We start from the raw sequence: 16,147 nt of genomic DNA on the forward strand, positions 1-16,147 counted from the left end.
ACAAACTGCGTTGACACATGTGTTTAAGCCTATAAAAGTTGAGAAGAGTACTTTTTTGCAGGAACAAGAGATTAACGTTGAAGCAACACTGAGAAAAAAAAGGGGAAACATCTAGTTGTGATGTGAAAAGAGGAAGACTGCCACGCCCACACCTTCAGACCAACACGGAACACCTGTGACTCAACGCAGATCGCAGCATAAAAGGCTGCGTCGGACAGCCAGCTGATGCGGAACCTTGATCTGCCTCCTAGTTAGCGACCTTCTCCAGCCCTTTACCTGTTCCTGAACGCCTTCCCCAAACCCGTACCTCGTTCCCCCGATCTACTGCCTCCTTTGGATTATCGACCTCTTGCCTGAACACTGACCTCGCCTTTTGGATCCTCCCTGTTACGACGTTCGCACCTCGAAGACCTTTGCCCGTCCTCTGACCTCCGCTCTTGGATTTCCCCGAAGACACCACGATCATCGCTCTGCACTTGGGTCCGCCGCCTCCCTCTGACGCGATCATGACAGAAGGTTCCGCCTGTTATACGGATCCAGCGGAGCTGAACTATCTCCAAGCGGAGTTGGACTCGCGTGAAGCGCGCTTGGCAGGTATGGAACAGACGCTGCACAACCTCATCACCTCTTACAACCAGGTGGTAAGCGTGCTGAAGACGTCGCGTGCGCCCACACAACCCATCGAGAAACGCGCAGCCGGTCCTGCAGCGCCTGACTCGTCGAACGCCACTCCTTCTCCTTCACGCGGTTTCCACTTGTCTCCCCCGACCCGCTTTGACGGGACCCCAGCACAATGTGACGGCTTCGTGCTTCAATGTGAGCTTGTTTTTTCCAGTATGCCCCTAGTTTTCAGCACAGAACAGAGCCGGATCACCTACGTCCTCTCTCTGCTCACGGGCAGAGCACTTGAATGGGCGACAGCAGTCTGGACAAATGGCCTCCCCAGCACTTATGCACAGCTCAAGAGCCGGTTCCTCGCCGTGTTCGGACTGGCTCAACCGGAGGAACAGCTAAGTGAAAGACTCCTGAATCTTCAGCAAGGTAACCGACCCGTGGCAGATTACGCCCTAGAATTTCGTGTTCTCACAGCACGCAGCGATTGGGGAGAGAAAGCTTTGTGGGCTAGTTTTCGCCGTGGTCTAAACCCACGCATCCGGAGTGAAATGGTGTTCCGAGAAGAAAGAGGGACCCTTGATCGGTACATAGAAACCGCGGTAACATTAGACAATCAGATCAGAACCCAGGGACCAGCCTCAGAACCGGCTCCAGAAAGATGCGGTCCCAAACAGGAGGAAGCAAAGCCGATGCAGCTGGGGCTGGGGCGCCTGCCCCTTCCCGAACGACAGCGAAGACTACAAAATCGCCTCTGTCTTTACTGTGGTGACCCTAGTCACTTCCGTCTCCAGTGCCCTGTCCGCCCCGAGATCAAGGTGAGTGGCACCCTCTGTTGTAACCGCCTCGCGGTACCTGTAATGTTATCCTGGGGAGATGGACAGGTACAGATGCAAGCACTGGTGGATTCGGGAGCAGCAGGGTGCTTCATGGACATTGGGTTTGCTCGGTCTCATAGCATACCCTCCAAACCCATTGGGGGGCGTCTTCGAGTGACCGCCCTAGATGGCCAGCCCCTCGGGAAGGGTTTTGTGGACCACCAGACAGCCCCTATAACTGTGAGAGTAGGTCTATGTCACCAGGAAATGTTGAGTTTTTATTTAATTTCGTCTCCGGAGTTGCCCCTGATTCTCGGGTTCCCTTGGCTCTCCAAGCATGACCCAGTGTTCCAGTGGAGTACTGGGGAATTAGTGGCTTGGGGACCCCAATGTGAGAGAACCTGCTTACAGCTACCCTGTCGAGCTACGTCTATAGAAGGCTCAGAATCGGCACGGCCGGTGCCCGTTCCTCCCGAGTATCAGGATCTTGCGGAGGTATTTAGCAAGAAACGCGCATCCGAGCTCCCACCGCATCGCCCATGGGACTGTGCTATTGATCTCTTGCCGGGTACCACGCCTCCGCGTAGTCGCATTTACCCGTTGTCCAGACCCGAACAATCCGCCCTCCAGACTTATATCACCGAAGCCTTAAAGACAGGAATTATTCGACCATCCACGTCCCCCGCGTCTGCTGGGTTTTTTTTCATCGAGAAGAAGGATGGGGGGTTACGCCCCTGTATCGACTATCGGGGGTTGAATAATATTTGTGTGAAATATCCACATCCTCTGCCCTTGATCTCAGCTGCGCTTGAGAACATTCAGCAGGCGCGATGGTTCACAAAGCTAGACCTGAGAAGTGCGTACAACCTAGTCCGTATCCGGCAGGGGGATGAATGGAAGACTGCTTTCAGTACCACCCTGGGTCATTACGAATACCTGGTTATGCCTTTTGGTCTTGCGAACGCACCCAGTGTATTCCAGGCGTTTGTGAATCATGTGCTCGGGGACCTGGTCCACAAGGGCGTCCTGGTCTATCTTGACGATATCCTGGTTTATTCTGATACGTTGTCCAAGCATGTGTTGACTGTCCGACAGGTGCTCCAGAGACTGTTGCAGAACAGGTTATATGTGAAGTTGGAGAAATGTGAGTTCCACAAGCAGAAGGTCTCCTTCTTGGGGTTCATACTTACCCGAGACGGCCTTGCTATGGATCCGGGTAAGGTCCAGACCATCCAGCAATGGCCCCGGCCAACCACCACTAAGGCCCTCCAGCGATTTTTGGGGTTCTCCAATTTTTACCGCCGGTTCATCAGGAACTTCAGCACGATCGTCGCACCCTTGACAACACTTACAGTGAGTAAAACCCCTCGTCTCCCGTGGAACCCAGAAGCCCAACGAGCCTTCGAGAACCTCAAATCCAAGTTCTCTACAGCCCCCATTCTGCATCAACCCGACCCTGAGTTGCCATTCGTGGTGGAGGTTGACGCCTCTGAGTCAGGGGTAGGCGCTGTCCTTTCTCAGAGGCAAGGTAAGCCCATGAAATTATACCCTTGCGCATTCTTTTCTAGGAAACTGTCGGAGGCGGAACGAAACTACGACATAGGAAATAGAGAGCTCCTAGCAATTAAGTTAGCCCTAGAAGAGTGGAGGCATTGGCTAGAAGGGGCACAACACCCTTTTTTGGTATTCACAGATCATAAGAATTTACAATATCTGCAAACAGCCCGGCGCCTCAACGCGCGTCAGGCCAGGTGGGCACTGTTCTTTTCTCGGTTCCAGTTTACTGTCACTTACAGACCGGGTCCCAAGAACATCAAAGCGGACGCCCTTTCCCGGCTGCATGACGAAACGCAGGAGGTAATGGAAGCGGACTACGTCCTGCCCAGGTCCTGCTTTGTAGCACCCGTTCAGTGGGACTTCACCCAGGATCTGGCCCAAGCCCAACAAGGGGACCCCGAACCACCAGGTAAACCTTCTGGAAAACAATATGTTCCGCCAGGTTTGAGGACGACTCTCCTACAATGGGCCCATGACCATCCAGCAGCAGGGCACCCAGGGTTTGGGAAGACTCAGGCTAGGATCCAGCAGCTCTACTGGTGGCCGTCCCTCCGGGAGGATGTACAGGACTACATCCGGGCGTGTCCAGTCTGTGCACAGTCCAAGGCTTCAAATCAGAGTCCAGCCGGGCTCCTGGAACCCCTGCCGGTACCCAACCGTCCCTGGACGCACCTAGCGTTAGATTTCTTAGTGGACCTCCCACTGTCAGATGGTAAGACCACCATCTTGACCGTGATCGATCGTTTTTCCAAGGGCTGTCGCTTGATTCCTTTGCCCAAACTCCCCTCTGCCTTGGAGACAGCAGAGTTGCTGTTTCAACAGGTATTCCGACTCTACGGTATACCGGAAGACATAGTGTCCGATAGGGGTCCTCAGTTCACATCGCGTGTGTGGAGGGCCTTTTGGAAGAAACTTGGGGTCACAGTGAGTATGACATCGGGGTACCACCCGCAAGCCAATGGGCAGGTTGAACGGCTACAGCAAGACATCGGTCGGTACCTCAGAAGCTATTGCCTTGAACACCCAACTCACTGGGTTCGATACCTTCCGTGGGCAGAGTACGCCCACAATACGCTCACCCATACCTCTACAGGTGTCTCTCCTTTTCAGTGCATCTTGGGGTACCAGCCACCGTTGTTCCCATGGCAACCGGGATCCAGCGATGTGCCAGCTGTGGACTCTTGGTACCGAACCAGCGGCGAGGTATGGGCAGCTGTCAGACGACATCTCCAAGAATCACAAACCCGTATCAAACATCAAGCCGATCGGCATCGGCGACACCTCTCCCTTGCACCCGGACAAAGGGTGTGGCTGTCAACCCGGGGTCTCCAAGGACCGTATATGTCTAAGAAACTCAGCCCCAGGTACTTAGGACCCTTTAAGATTATCCGCAGAGTTACCCCGGTCTCTTATCGCCTGCAACTGCCCCAACACCTTCGCGCACACCCGACGTTCCACGTATCCTTCCTCAAACCCTTGGCCACCTCCCTACACCAGCCCGCAAGCACGCCTCCAGACCCAATTCTCCTGCCGGACGGTGGTGCACCAGCGTATGCGGTACGGGCGCTCCTGGATTCCCGCCGTCGTGGAGGGGTACTCCAGTATCTGGTGGATTGGGAAGGATACGGACCTGAGGAACGGTCCTGGGTAGCGGCACGAGACATCCTTGATCCAAGCCTCGTTTCCGACTTCCACAGCAGTCATCCGGATCGGCCCGCACCTCGGCCTCGAGGCCGTCCCCCTGGTCGCCCTCGAGTGTTCGGGACCGATCCTCGGGGGGGGGGTACTGCCACGCCCACACCTTCAGACCAACACGGAACACCTGTGACTCAACGCAGATCGCAGCATAAAAGGCTGCGTCGGACAGCCAGCTGATGCGGAACCTTGATCTGCCTCCTAGTTAGCGACCTTCTCCAGCCCTTTACCTGTTCCTGAACGCCTTCCCCAAACCCGTACCTCGTTCCCCCGATCTACTGCCTCCTTTGGATTATCGACCTCTTGCCTGAACACTGACCTCGCCTTTTGGATCCTCCCTGTTACGACGTTCGCACCTCGAAGACCTTTGCCCGTCCTCTGACCTCCGCTCTTGGATTTCCCCGAAGACACCACGATCATCGCTCTGCACTTGGGTCCGCCGCCTCCCTCTGACGCGATCATGACAAAGACAAGATATGGCATGAAACTAGGTGAAAGAGCACATGCGTAAAACAGAGCTGAGGTTGGAAAATACCATGTAAATGCCCATTAATAAATATGTAAACAATTGCATAAATAAAAAGAGCAGCAAGAAACTTATTGGGGAAACACCCAATTTTTGGGGCTCTCCCATTGGCCGATGTTGTCATGAAAAGTCTTTGTGTGTCTGGGTGTATTTCTTTCAGTGTGTCCTACAGCTGAAGGGAAAGAGGAAGGTTTCTTTCAGAGAAATTATAAAGACGATTTTTTCTTTCAGCAATTAAAAGTAAACTTAATTTTAATGTTGCATCATGTTAAGAAATGCTATTAAAATAAACTGGAGTACCAGTATTCTGCCTCACTCTCATTGTTTATAGATACATACAATAATACACAGGGAAAGACGTTCAACCCCTCGTGCCAAAATCAAGGGGGGCTAGACACAAACCAACCACGCCGCAATATTCCATCCCTCCCAAAACCACACAAGAACCAGCCCACGTCATGGGCAAACACCATCCTCCTTGCCGGGAGCCACCGCGTGCACTTCGTTGGGGTTGTCAAATGCGCATCTTCCTTCGTTGAGGCTACATTGCATGAGTTTTTGATGAGAGTGGAATAAAATTCTTATAACAAACTTTCAGTTAATTTTATCTTATCATTTTCATTTTTATGTTTAACTGAATCTGGCATGTGCATAAATAGAAGGATTAAACTGCATTATTAACCTTTTATTGATTATTTCGGTTTTTTTCGATTATTTTATTGAGACTTTCGGTCGGCCTCAAAGAGATTCTGGCAAGCCGTCCGGCGACTCAGAGGGGGGAAGCGGTGTTCCACAAACACTGTTTACAGTGGAAGTGGTGCGCTGCTGACCTCAGCTGAGGATGTCCTCGGGCAGTGGAAGGAGTACTTTGAGGATCTCCTCAATCCCTCCGACACGCCTTCCGTAGAGGAAGCTGAGGCTGGGGACTTGGAGGGGGACTCGTCCATTACCCTGGCTGAAGTTGCTGAGGTAGTCAAAAAACTCCTCGGTGGCAAGGCTCCGGGGGTGGATGAGATCCGCCCCGAGTTTCTCAAGTCTCTGGATGTTGTGGGGCTGTCTTGGCTGACACGCCTCTGCAGCATCGCGTGGAGTTCGGGAACGGTGCCTCTGGACTGGCAGACCGGGGTGGTGGTCCCTCTTTTTAAGAAGGGGGACCGGAGATTGTGTTCCAACTACAGGGGGATCACACTCCTTAGCCTTCCTGGGAAAGTTTATGCCAGGGTACTGGAAAGGAGAATCCGACCGATAGTCGAACCTCGGATTCAGGAGGAGCAATGCGGTTTTCGCCCTGGCCGTGGAACACTGGACCAGCTCTATACCCTCACTAGGGTGCTGGAGGGTTCGTGGGAGTTTGCCCAACCAGTCCATATGTGTTTTGTGGACCTGGAGAAGGCATTCGACCGTGTCCCTCGTGGCATCCTATGGGGGGTACTTCGGGATTATGGGGTTCGGGGCTCGTTGCTACGGGCTGTTCGTTCCCTGTATGACCGGAGCAGGAGCTTGGTTCGCATTGCCGGCAGTAAGTCAGACCTGTTCCCGGTGCATGTTGGACTCCGCCAGGGCTGCCCTTTGTCACCGATTCTGTTCATTATCTTCATGGACAGAATTTCTAGGAGCAGCCAGGGAACGGAGGGTGTCTGTTTTGGTGGCCGCGAGATCTCGTCTCTGCTTTTCGCGGACGTTGTGGTCCTGTTGGCTTCATCAAGTCAAGACTTGCAGCGTGCACTGGGGAGGTTTGCAGCCGAGTGCGAAGCGGCGGGGATGAGAATCAGCACCTCCAAATCCGAGGCCATGGTTCTCAGTCGGAAAAAGGTGGATTGCCCCCTCCGGGTTAGGGGGGAGTTGCTCCCTCAAGTGGAGGAGTTTAAGTATCTCGGGGTCTTGTTCACGAGTGAGGGAAAAATGGAGCGGCAGGTTGACAGACGGATCGGTGCGGCGTCCGCAGTAATGCGGTCATTGTACCGGTCTGTTGTGGTGAAGAGGGAGCTGAGTCGTAAGGCGAAGCTCTCAATTTACTGGTCGATCTACGTTCCTACCCTCACCTATGGTCATGAACTCTGGATCATGACCGAAAGAATGAGATCGCGGATACAAGCGGCAGAAATGAGTTTCCTCCACAGAGTGGCTGGGCGCACACTTAGGGATAGGGTGAGGAGCTCAGTCACCCGGGAGGAGCTCGGAGTAGAGCCGCTGCTCCTCCGCATCAAGAGGAGCCAGTTGAGGTGGCTCGGGCATCTGTTCAGGATGCCTCCTGGACGCCTCCCTGGGGAGGTGTTCCGGGCTTGTCCCACTGGGAGGAGGCCTCGGGGCAGACCCAGGACACGTTGGAGAGACTATGTCTCCCGGCTGGCCTGGGAACGCCTTGGTGTTCCCCCAGAGGAACTGGAGGAGGTGTGCAGGGAGAGGGAAGTCTGGAGGACTCTGCTCGGACTGCTGCCCCCGCGACCCGGCCCCGGATAGCAGAGGAAGATGAATGGATGATTATTTCGTACAATTCCAAGTTACAAACCGACTTCAGGTACCACCTGTGTATGTAAGTTCAAGTGTAGCTATAAGAAATATAGAATAGAATAAAAGGGGGGGGGGGGGGGGGGGGCGTGGTAGCACAGCAGGTTTGGCTGGGGCCCACTGTGTGGTGGACCTTGGGTTCAAGTCTTGCTTGGGGTACATTGTGGCAGACTGGCATCCCATCCGGTGTATTTCCCTCTGTGCCCTTCACTACCTGGTTAGGCTCCAGTTTGTTGTAACCCCGCTTGGAACAAGTGGTTGTAGACATTGTGTTTGTAGGCTCAAAGACTTCAAACAGTTTTATTAACTTGAGGCCATATTAAGATTAAAATAATTAAAGTACATTGTCTCTAAAAAGGGGGGTGCGGTGGCGCAGTGGGTTGGACCACAGTCCTGCTGTCCGGTGGGTCTGGGGTTCGAGTCCCGCTTGGGGTGCCTTGCGACGGACTGGCGTCCCGTCCTGGGTGTGTTCCCTCCCCCTCTGGCCTTACGCCCCTGTGTTCCCGGGTAGGCTCCGGTTCCCCGTGACCCCGTATGGGACAAGTGGTTCTGAAAATGTGTGTGTGTCTCTAAAAATTCCTATTTAATGTTTACTGTGGGCTGATTCATCCCATAAACATCATCACCCAGACACACATTGACTGACTGAAGCTGCTTGTCCCAAGCATGGTCATGGTGAGCCAGGGCCTTGCCCAACAGCGCAGGGTGTGGGGCTGGAGGGGGAGGGGGCACACCCAGGATGGGACGCCGGTCCGTTGCAGGGCACCCCAAGCGGGACTCAAACCCCAGAGCCACCAGAGGGCAGGCAAAGGCCAAGCTCACCGCACCACCACACCCCCCCCCATAAACATGCAGTGTTTATCACTGAATGTCAATACTGTACACTGTGGAAGAAAGTTAAATGTGGTCTCACACCCTTGTTCCTATTCTAAGTCTGTTGTACTGCTAACTAACAAATAGACATTGAAATGCAGGCTGCATTCATTTCATGGTAAATCAATTTTTGAAAACAAGCAAATGAAAAACGTAGTTAAAATAAGTGGAATAATGTGTCTATATTCAAAAAATAAAAACTCAAGGAATACACCATGATAAGAGAACTTTACTGGTATAATATGTTGCTTGCTTCATAAGATGATAAGTAATGGTCACTTTTTTACTTCTTTCATCCCACCTTTAGAGAGGACACATACTGTATAGGCTTGTTCCAGAATCAAGCTGTGGATCAGCAGGTAGAAATATGATATGACAGAGACAAAACTGTGAATGAGCTTTACCTCAGAAGAAGAAAAGACACACTAGATAAATGTCATTTGAAATGACCTTATGATCCACAGTCAAGGCACAAAAAAAGAGACTGACTATGCCCCTTGCTGATATTTCAGAACTGGTTCGCCTCCCTTGGCAACATGTCCAGGGTAAAAAATTAACCTTTTATGTACCAAAGCGTTTGTAACAGATAGCTTAGCCTAACAGCATGTTTTGAGACAATGGACTTTTGTAACCTACTTGTGAAATGTTCATCCTAGATAAAGTGTTCTACTTATAACACAGGGAAAATCTCTGTTGAGTTGAACTGAAAGAACAAACAAAAAAAAACAAACAGATAGATTCAAATCCTGCCCGATTTCATGAGACTAAACTGAAAATTTTCCTTCCCAGCATCATGTTGCCATTTGCCTAGAAGATGTTTAGCAAAGTGAAGACATTGTATCTGTTAGCTTCTATGGAGGACCTTCGTGGAGGGCTAAAGAGGGAACTGAAGATTTCTGTCCTGGATATGCCAGCTTACCATGAGGGGGAGCTGCATTTATCAAGTGAATCCAACAGACAGAGGAAGAGGCCAAAATTAACATCTCACCTAATTTAGCACTGGTACAGCTATGGAGTCTTTCCATTTCCTCCCCAGGAAAACCCTGGCCCAGTTTCTCTGTCCTCCACTTCCTCTCTTTCACTGCCAGCATATTCGAAAACTTTATCTATTTTGCACTAATATTTGTTGATCAAGAATAAGATTTTTTAAAATGACCTGGGGAAGCAAGCAACAGTCATCTGCAGTAAGCACTTGGAGACTTGACGTTTAATGTGCTGCAGCACTGGAAATTTTTTCTCTGCTTTCATTGACCTCCACTTACATACAGTATTTACTCTCATATCCATCTATGTGTTTGAGTTTTAAAGGCGAGGTTTACAGTTTTTAATTTTTGTTCTCTATCATGTAACAATGTCTTAGCCATAATAATCATCATTTTTAATCATTATTTACAAAAAATAATAAAAAAACATAATAACTACCCTACAATAGACTGACATTCCATCTAAGGTGTATCCATTCTCTACATTGACTCAGAGAGAGGCTGTGGACCCCTGCAGTCCTGACCAGGACAAGTAGTTAATGAAAACGGCATGGGATGAATGGATATCATAATATTAACTTGACGTTTATCTATCACAGGACAATCGCACACCCTTATTCATTCACATATTTGTACATTAAAGACAAAAGTGTTATAAATTCATCTAAAACTTAATAATAACTGAAGTTAGTCTATCACAGAGCAATGAAACACAGCCTCATTCACGCATTACATAGAATTCGTGGTTACATATTTCTCCATCTTTATCCAGAAGAAATCCACATGAACATAGGCAGAACATTCAAATTCCACAAAGACTAAGCTAGATTAAAACTCTCAACTGAACTTACAGTCCAGGAGCTCTGAGGCACTAATGTTACCTACTGTACCAGTGTTCCATGCATTGATTTGCTTATATTTTGATGAACATGTAAATGCCCTATAGTTGCTCCCAATTATTCCCTCAACTCTGAACTGGTGTTCAACAGGGTTCGGGGCTGGGCCCAATATTCTTCTCCAGTCTGGTCTTCTGGTCTCTGCCATCAAAACACTCCATCTGATGGTGGATTATAGTCTTGAGGTCTGAGTCCTACCTATCTGACAGATCCTATCCAGTGGTCTGACAGAGCTCCCATTCTTCTCCAATGCCTCTCTCAACCAGTGTCCCACAGGGCTCAGTACTGGGTCCTCTTCTCTTCTTGATCTACACCTCCTCTCTTGGCCTGGTCATAGCCTCCCATGGATTGAAATATCACTGCTATGCTGATGATATCCAGCTTTTCCTCTCCTTTCCACCTGGAGCATCAGAGATTTCTGCACGCATCACCACTTCCAACTCAACCTCTCTAAAACAGAGACTCTTCACCTCCCAGCTGGCCTGTCCTCCTGTCATGATCTATCGATCAAACTGGACAACTCACTCATTGTGCTTACCTCCTCGGCTAAGAGTCTGGGAGTGACGACTGACTCAAGTCTATCTTTCTCTCAGCACATCGAAGCCACAGCCCAGACCTGCAGATACATCCTGCATAATGTCTGCAGGATCCGTCCTTACATCACAACTGACTCTGCCCAACTACTTACCCAGGCCATGATGACATCCCGTCTGGACTACTGCAACTCTTTCTTGTGTGGCCTTCCTGCTACTGCCATCAAACAAAGATTTGATCAACTGCTACACCCCAACAAGACCCTTTCGCTCATCTACTTCTGCTCACTTGGTGGTTCCATGTACGAAAAGCAAAGCGTGAAGGTTCTTAGTTCTGGTTCCACTGTGGTGGAATGACCTCCTCTTCTCACGCAGAACTGCTGAAACTCTGTCTACATTCAAGAAGGGTCTGAAAACTCACCTTTTCCGGATTCACTTCGCCCATGATCTCTCAAGCTCATGTATGATGTAAATGTTCACACACACACACATTTTCAGAACCACTTGTCCCGTACGGGGTCACGGGGAACCGGAGCCTACCCGGCAACACAGGGCATAAGGGGAAGGGGACACACCCAGGACGGGACGCCAGTCCACCACAAGGCACCCCAAGCGGGACTCGAACCCCAGACCCACTGGAGAGCAGGACCGCGGTCCAACCCACTGCGCCACCGCACCCCCCCCATGTAAATGTTCATGCACTGTAATTTTATGATCATGCCCAGATAAGCCTTTGCACAGCCACTACTCCTATGTAAATGTCTGCATACCTTTAAAAAAAAATTACAGGAAGGTGATCAGGATTTGTCTGTCCTGCATTTTAAGCACCTACTCGTGTGATGAACATCGGTGCATAAAGCGGAAAAAAACAAACTAGGTCTACTTAAGAATCATGTCTGCAACTATGTCTCTTTTTCTCCTAATGTAATGCACAAATTGTATTTTCACTGAGATGTACGTCGCTTTAGTGAAGAACGTCTGCTAAATGAATAAAAGTAAATGTAGGTGAGTTACATACAGGAGAACGAAATTACCTATCTCTTTGGACCTCCATGTCACATAGCACATACAGTGTAGTGTGTAAAGAAATAAGTATAAACCGTGTAATGTATAATGGGTTATACAGTGGTATGTGACAAATTGACTGTACTCAGGAATCATCTCTCTGCGTCCAAATTCCTCCTTCTGTTGATGTAATGCACTTTTAATATAGTTCTCAGAGATGAACGTCTGCTATAAAAACAACGGCTAAACAAATAAATTTAAGTGTTGATTCCCAGATCACCTCATCTGGACTCACTTGATCCAGAGCAGCTAAAGCCCAACTCAAATAGCTTCCTTCACAAACTGCAAGGCCTGTAACTCCCTGAAGGTACTTCAATTCTACTACTTGTACCCACAATCTTGTTTTATTGGTCACTACCAAAATCTAATTAATATTTGACTTTACGATAAACAGAAAGCTCTTGTTTCACTATTACAGTTCTACAGAGTGTTGAAATTACAGTACCTGTTGCACCAAGCTATTAGTCAGTATTGTGATTCCCCTGCTGTGACTCATGAAAAGAATATTAACACTCATAACAGTCCTTCACTTGGCGCAGCTGAGCCCAAAGAAAGGAACAAAATGCCTTATCTACTTTATTTGGAGAGAGAACCATTCCTGTAGATTTACTGGTGTTGGCCTTCATCCTATCACACTATACACCACTCTAGTGCATGAGAGAGACCAGTCCAATGAGGCTAACAGGACTGTGTAAAGAGCAATGCAGTCCCAGTATCCCCAGTGTGGATAATCTCCAAACCCAGAGTGTGGCTTAATGTCCTGTCAATGAAAATCACCAACAGAATAGGAGACAATTTATGTGACACCAATATTGCACAGGCATGACACAGGCTTGCTGCAAACATAACACATGCTTCAGAAATACAGGAAACAAGTAACACATAGAAGCAGGACTGACACCCTAAACACATGCCAGGCTGTGAAGAAATAATATTAAATTGGTGCATGAAGCCCACAGAAGCATGTATCAAACAAAACAATGAAAAAATACCAATAAAGCAACAAAGTACTGACAAAAAAAGACATTCTAATAAATATCAATAAACAATAAGATAAATATCACATTGGGCCAAAAGTGTGTAGAAGTGTGACAATAGAAATATGACAACAAAAAGTGTTCCAATAAACGAAAGTTAGTACTGACAGCTCCGTACCATTTGGACAATAAGAGTCCACTTCTATCTGACAGCAAGGGGACTCATCATACAGCCTAAAGGTTATTGTCTGAAAGGGCCTCAGAGAGAGCTCCTTAGAACAGTACAGCTATTGCTGAATGCCATCCTCTGTTGAACCAGGGTGGGATACTGAACATGACAACCACTGCCCGTGACAGCAAGGAGTTTTTATAGTAGCAAGGAGTCTTTCTTTTTACTCTTGGGGTCCATGCATATCCACCAGTCATGCATAAAGCACATCAGCAAAAGGCCTGTTAAGTAGCACTCATATAAGAAGAGGGAAAGTGAAGTCATACTGATGCTCCTAAAGTTTAGCCTTTTCAGTTTTCTCATAAGAAACCTTGGTGTCCTATTGCAAAGTGCAAAAAAGTGCACAAAAAGCCCCACTGTATCAGGTGCACTGATGACGTCAGGGCTGTGGCCACGCGGCCGATCTCTGAGGGTGCGACGACTCAGTATCTGCAGAGCACCTCATCTCTGCATTCGGCAGCAGCGCACGTGCTGTACACGCCGCAGAGTAGGGAAGCACCGGTGGGTAAGTGTCACTGGCAAGAGTGCATTTAGCCTCTTCTTGCGAACAAATGTACTTGACTGAGGGATTGCCCTGTAAATATATTAAATGAACGAAAGAAAAAAATCGTTTTTTCATACTTCAATTCCCTACGACTTAGCCGTTTCAAGGTAACAAATGTAATTAAGTTTATCATGTTTTTAAATGATAAACCTGACATAAGTCGGTTTTTATGTATGTTTTGTATTTATTGTGTGAAAGAGAGGGCGTTTCAGTTGCTGTCCGCGGTCCTGAAACGTTGCGTTCTGTTGCCCCAGATGCATTTTATACCAATAGCTTTCAAAAGGTGAAGAGCCCACCATTGAAGTCGTTTAGAATGCGCCAGATACATGCGTAGAATACCACAGTTACTTTATAATAAAACTAAAGAAGTTACACTTCTTTATCCGAAGTAAGAAATCGTCATCTGAGGGGACAGTAGTAACTTCATAATATGACTGTTTATTCGGATTTACATGAGGTTCTAATTAAGATTATTAAGAGTTTAGTTCAGCAGTAGGTGTGATAAAGGCTCTTTTAATATCTCAGCTGTGACTACCGGACAAATGTGTGTGACTCCAGAAATACACGGCAGATGCAAACAAGCGTGATTTAGCGGGAGATGCTTTAGCATCTGTTTCCAGTCCAAGTTGAGAAGCGTAAGAAGCTCCTTTTCTAATCCACAGCATGGAGCGCGTTTGGGAAGAGCGGCGGAGGAGAGCACTGGGAATGATCCCCTGTGGGAAAGCGCAAGACTTGGTCGTCTGGTTTGCTACGACCAGAGAGAAGAAGCTGTAGTATTTTTTTATTATTATTATTTTATCGCAAACAAACGAACGAACGGACGAATGAATGAATGAATACTTGAAGACAGGAGGAGAAACTCGGGCATCCAGTCTTTAAATATCTCTCGTCATGGGGATACAACACCTTTTGCTTTTGTTCATATATGTGGATCCATTGAATATTTTTTGCGCTGCAATGGGCAAGAAGAGCAAGAACGTGCCTAAGCGAAACCAAAGGGTGAAGGAGGTGAACAGCACCGCCGCTCCCACGTCGCTCACCCAGCGGGCCACCCAAGTGCAGCCGCCGCTCGCTGGAAGCCACGACACGTGCCTCGGCTACTACGACGTGAGCGGACAGTACGACAAGGAGTTCGAGTGCAACAACACGGACCATCGGTACTGCTGCGGCAGCTGTTTCCTCCGTTTTTGCTGTCAGTTCAAAGGGAACCGTTTAGATCAGAAGACATGCACAAATTACAATACACCGGACTGGATCAAAACCCAGCCGCCGTCTCCTGTGCCAACAGGTGAGACTTACGATCCGAATTTGGATCGGACTAACACGACTGTCTATATTACCTGTGGGGTAATAGCTTTTATCATCATCCTCGGCGTTTCTGCGAAAGTTGCTTACGATAAAGCAACGAAACCGCCTCAGGAAATGAACGTGCACAGGTGAGCGAGCGTGTTCTCCTTTTTTCCTTTTTTTAAACACAGAGCTGTAGAAGTGAAGCGCACGATACAAGAAACTCGTCCTCTATGCTTATGTCAAAGGCACATTTGATCCGCACATGATGGAGATCAGCGACCAAATATGACACTGTATTTGATCTCTAACTCAATATATTCACGTCACAGTTCACACACATTGTTTTCTACGGATAAAAGTCATTTCCAAGAATTATTTGCAATTGCAACAGCTTTCACTCTGTAGGCACTTCTGCTTAAAAGATACTTTGTGAAGTACCACACTTCAATACTGTCCACTGAACACCGTCTACCATCAAGCTGTGGCTTTGTCTTGTTTGGTGCTAATATATGTCGCCTGGGCAATAACTGTGATGCTGTCAAGTGCTGCTTCTAGTGCAGGTGTGTGAATGGCCTGTGCCATGGCAATAACCCTACTTCTGTGAGTAGTATAAAGGAAAAACAGAGCAGAGATGCAGTCTCCGCTGCCCAATGAAGAGAACTAAGCGATTTAGTGGTCAATATGGCACACTTTTGGTACAGCTGTTCCACAGTTAAATAAACTAAACCTAAATTCTTTCGGTAAAAGAAATTGGTTTAACAATCTGTCAGGTAGTTGGGGAACCAAAAGATTAGCAATAATATTCAGCGTTATACATAAGTTTACTACAGCATTTGGAGAGATGTGTCCCACAGCAAAGCCACTAGAAGAGGCTATTACAGCAGCAGTGGAATATCATTACAACCCCCCACACCCACACACACACACACACACACACACACATTGTCTGAAACAGCTTGTCCAGAGAGGGTCATGGCAAACCGGAGCCTAACCCAGCAACACAGGGTGCAAGGCTGGAGGGGGAGGGGACACACCCAGGAT

At 48.5% G+C, this 16,147-nt stretch overlaps 1 protein-coding gene across 1 annotated transcript in view; it reads left to right on the forward strand.

The window, feature by feature from the left end:
* Window positions 1-13,719: 13,719 nt before the first annotated feature.
* The window catches only part of shisa6 (shisa family member 6), a 56,785-nt gene continuing 54,357 nt past the window's right edge, over window positions 13,720-16,147 (forward strand). Inside the window, exons 1-2 of the mRNA XM_018734355.2 lie at window positions 13,720-13,777; window positions 14,479-15,252. Of these exons, the coding sequence (XP_018589871.1) occupies window positions 14,708-15,252 (545 nt within the window). The 5' untranslated portion in view covers window positions 13,720-13,777; window positions 14,479-14,707. The remainder of the gene's footprint in view (window positions 13,778-14,478; window positions 15,253-16,147) is intronic.

This window comes from Scleropages formosus, chromosome 5 (assembly GCF_900964775.1).
Source record: "Scleropages formosus chromosome 5, fSclFor1.1, whole genome shotgun sequence".
NCBI lineage: Eukaryota > Metazoa > Chordata > Actinopteri > Osteoglossiformes > Osteoglossidae > Scleropages > Scleropages formosus.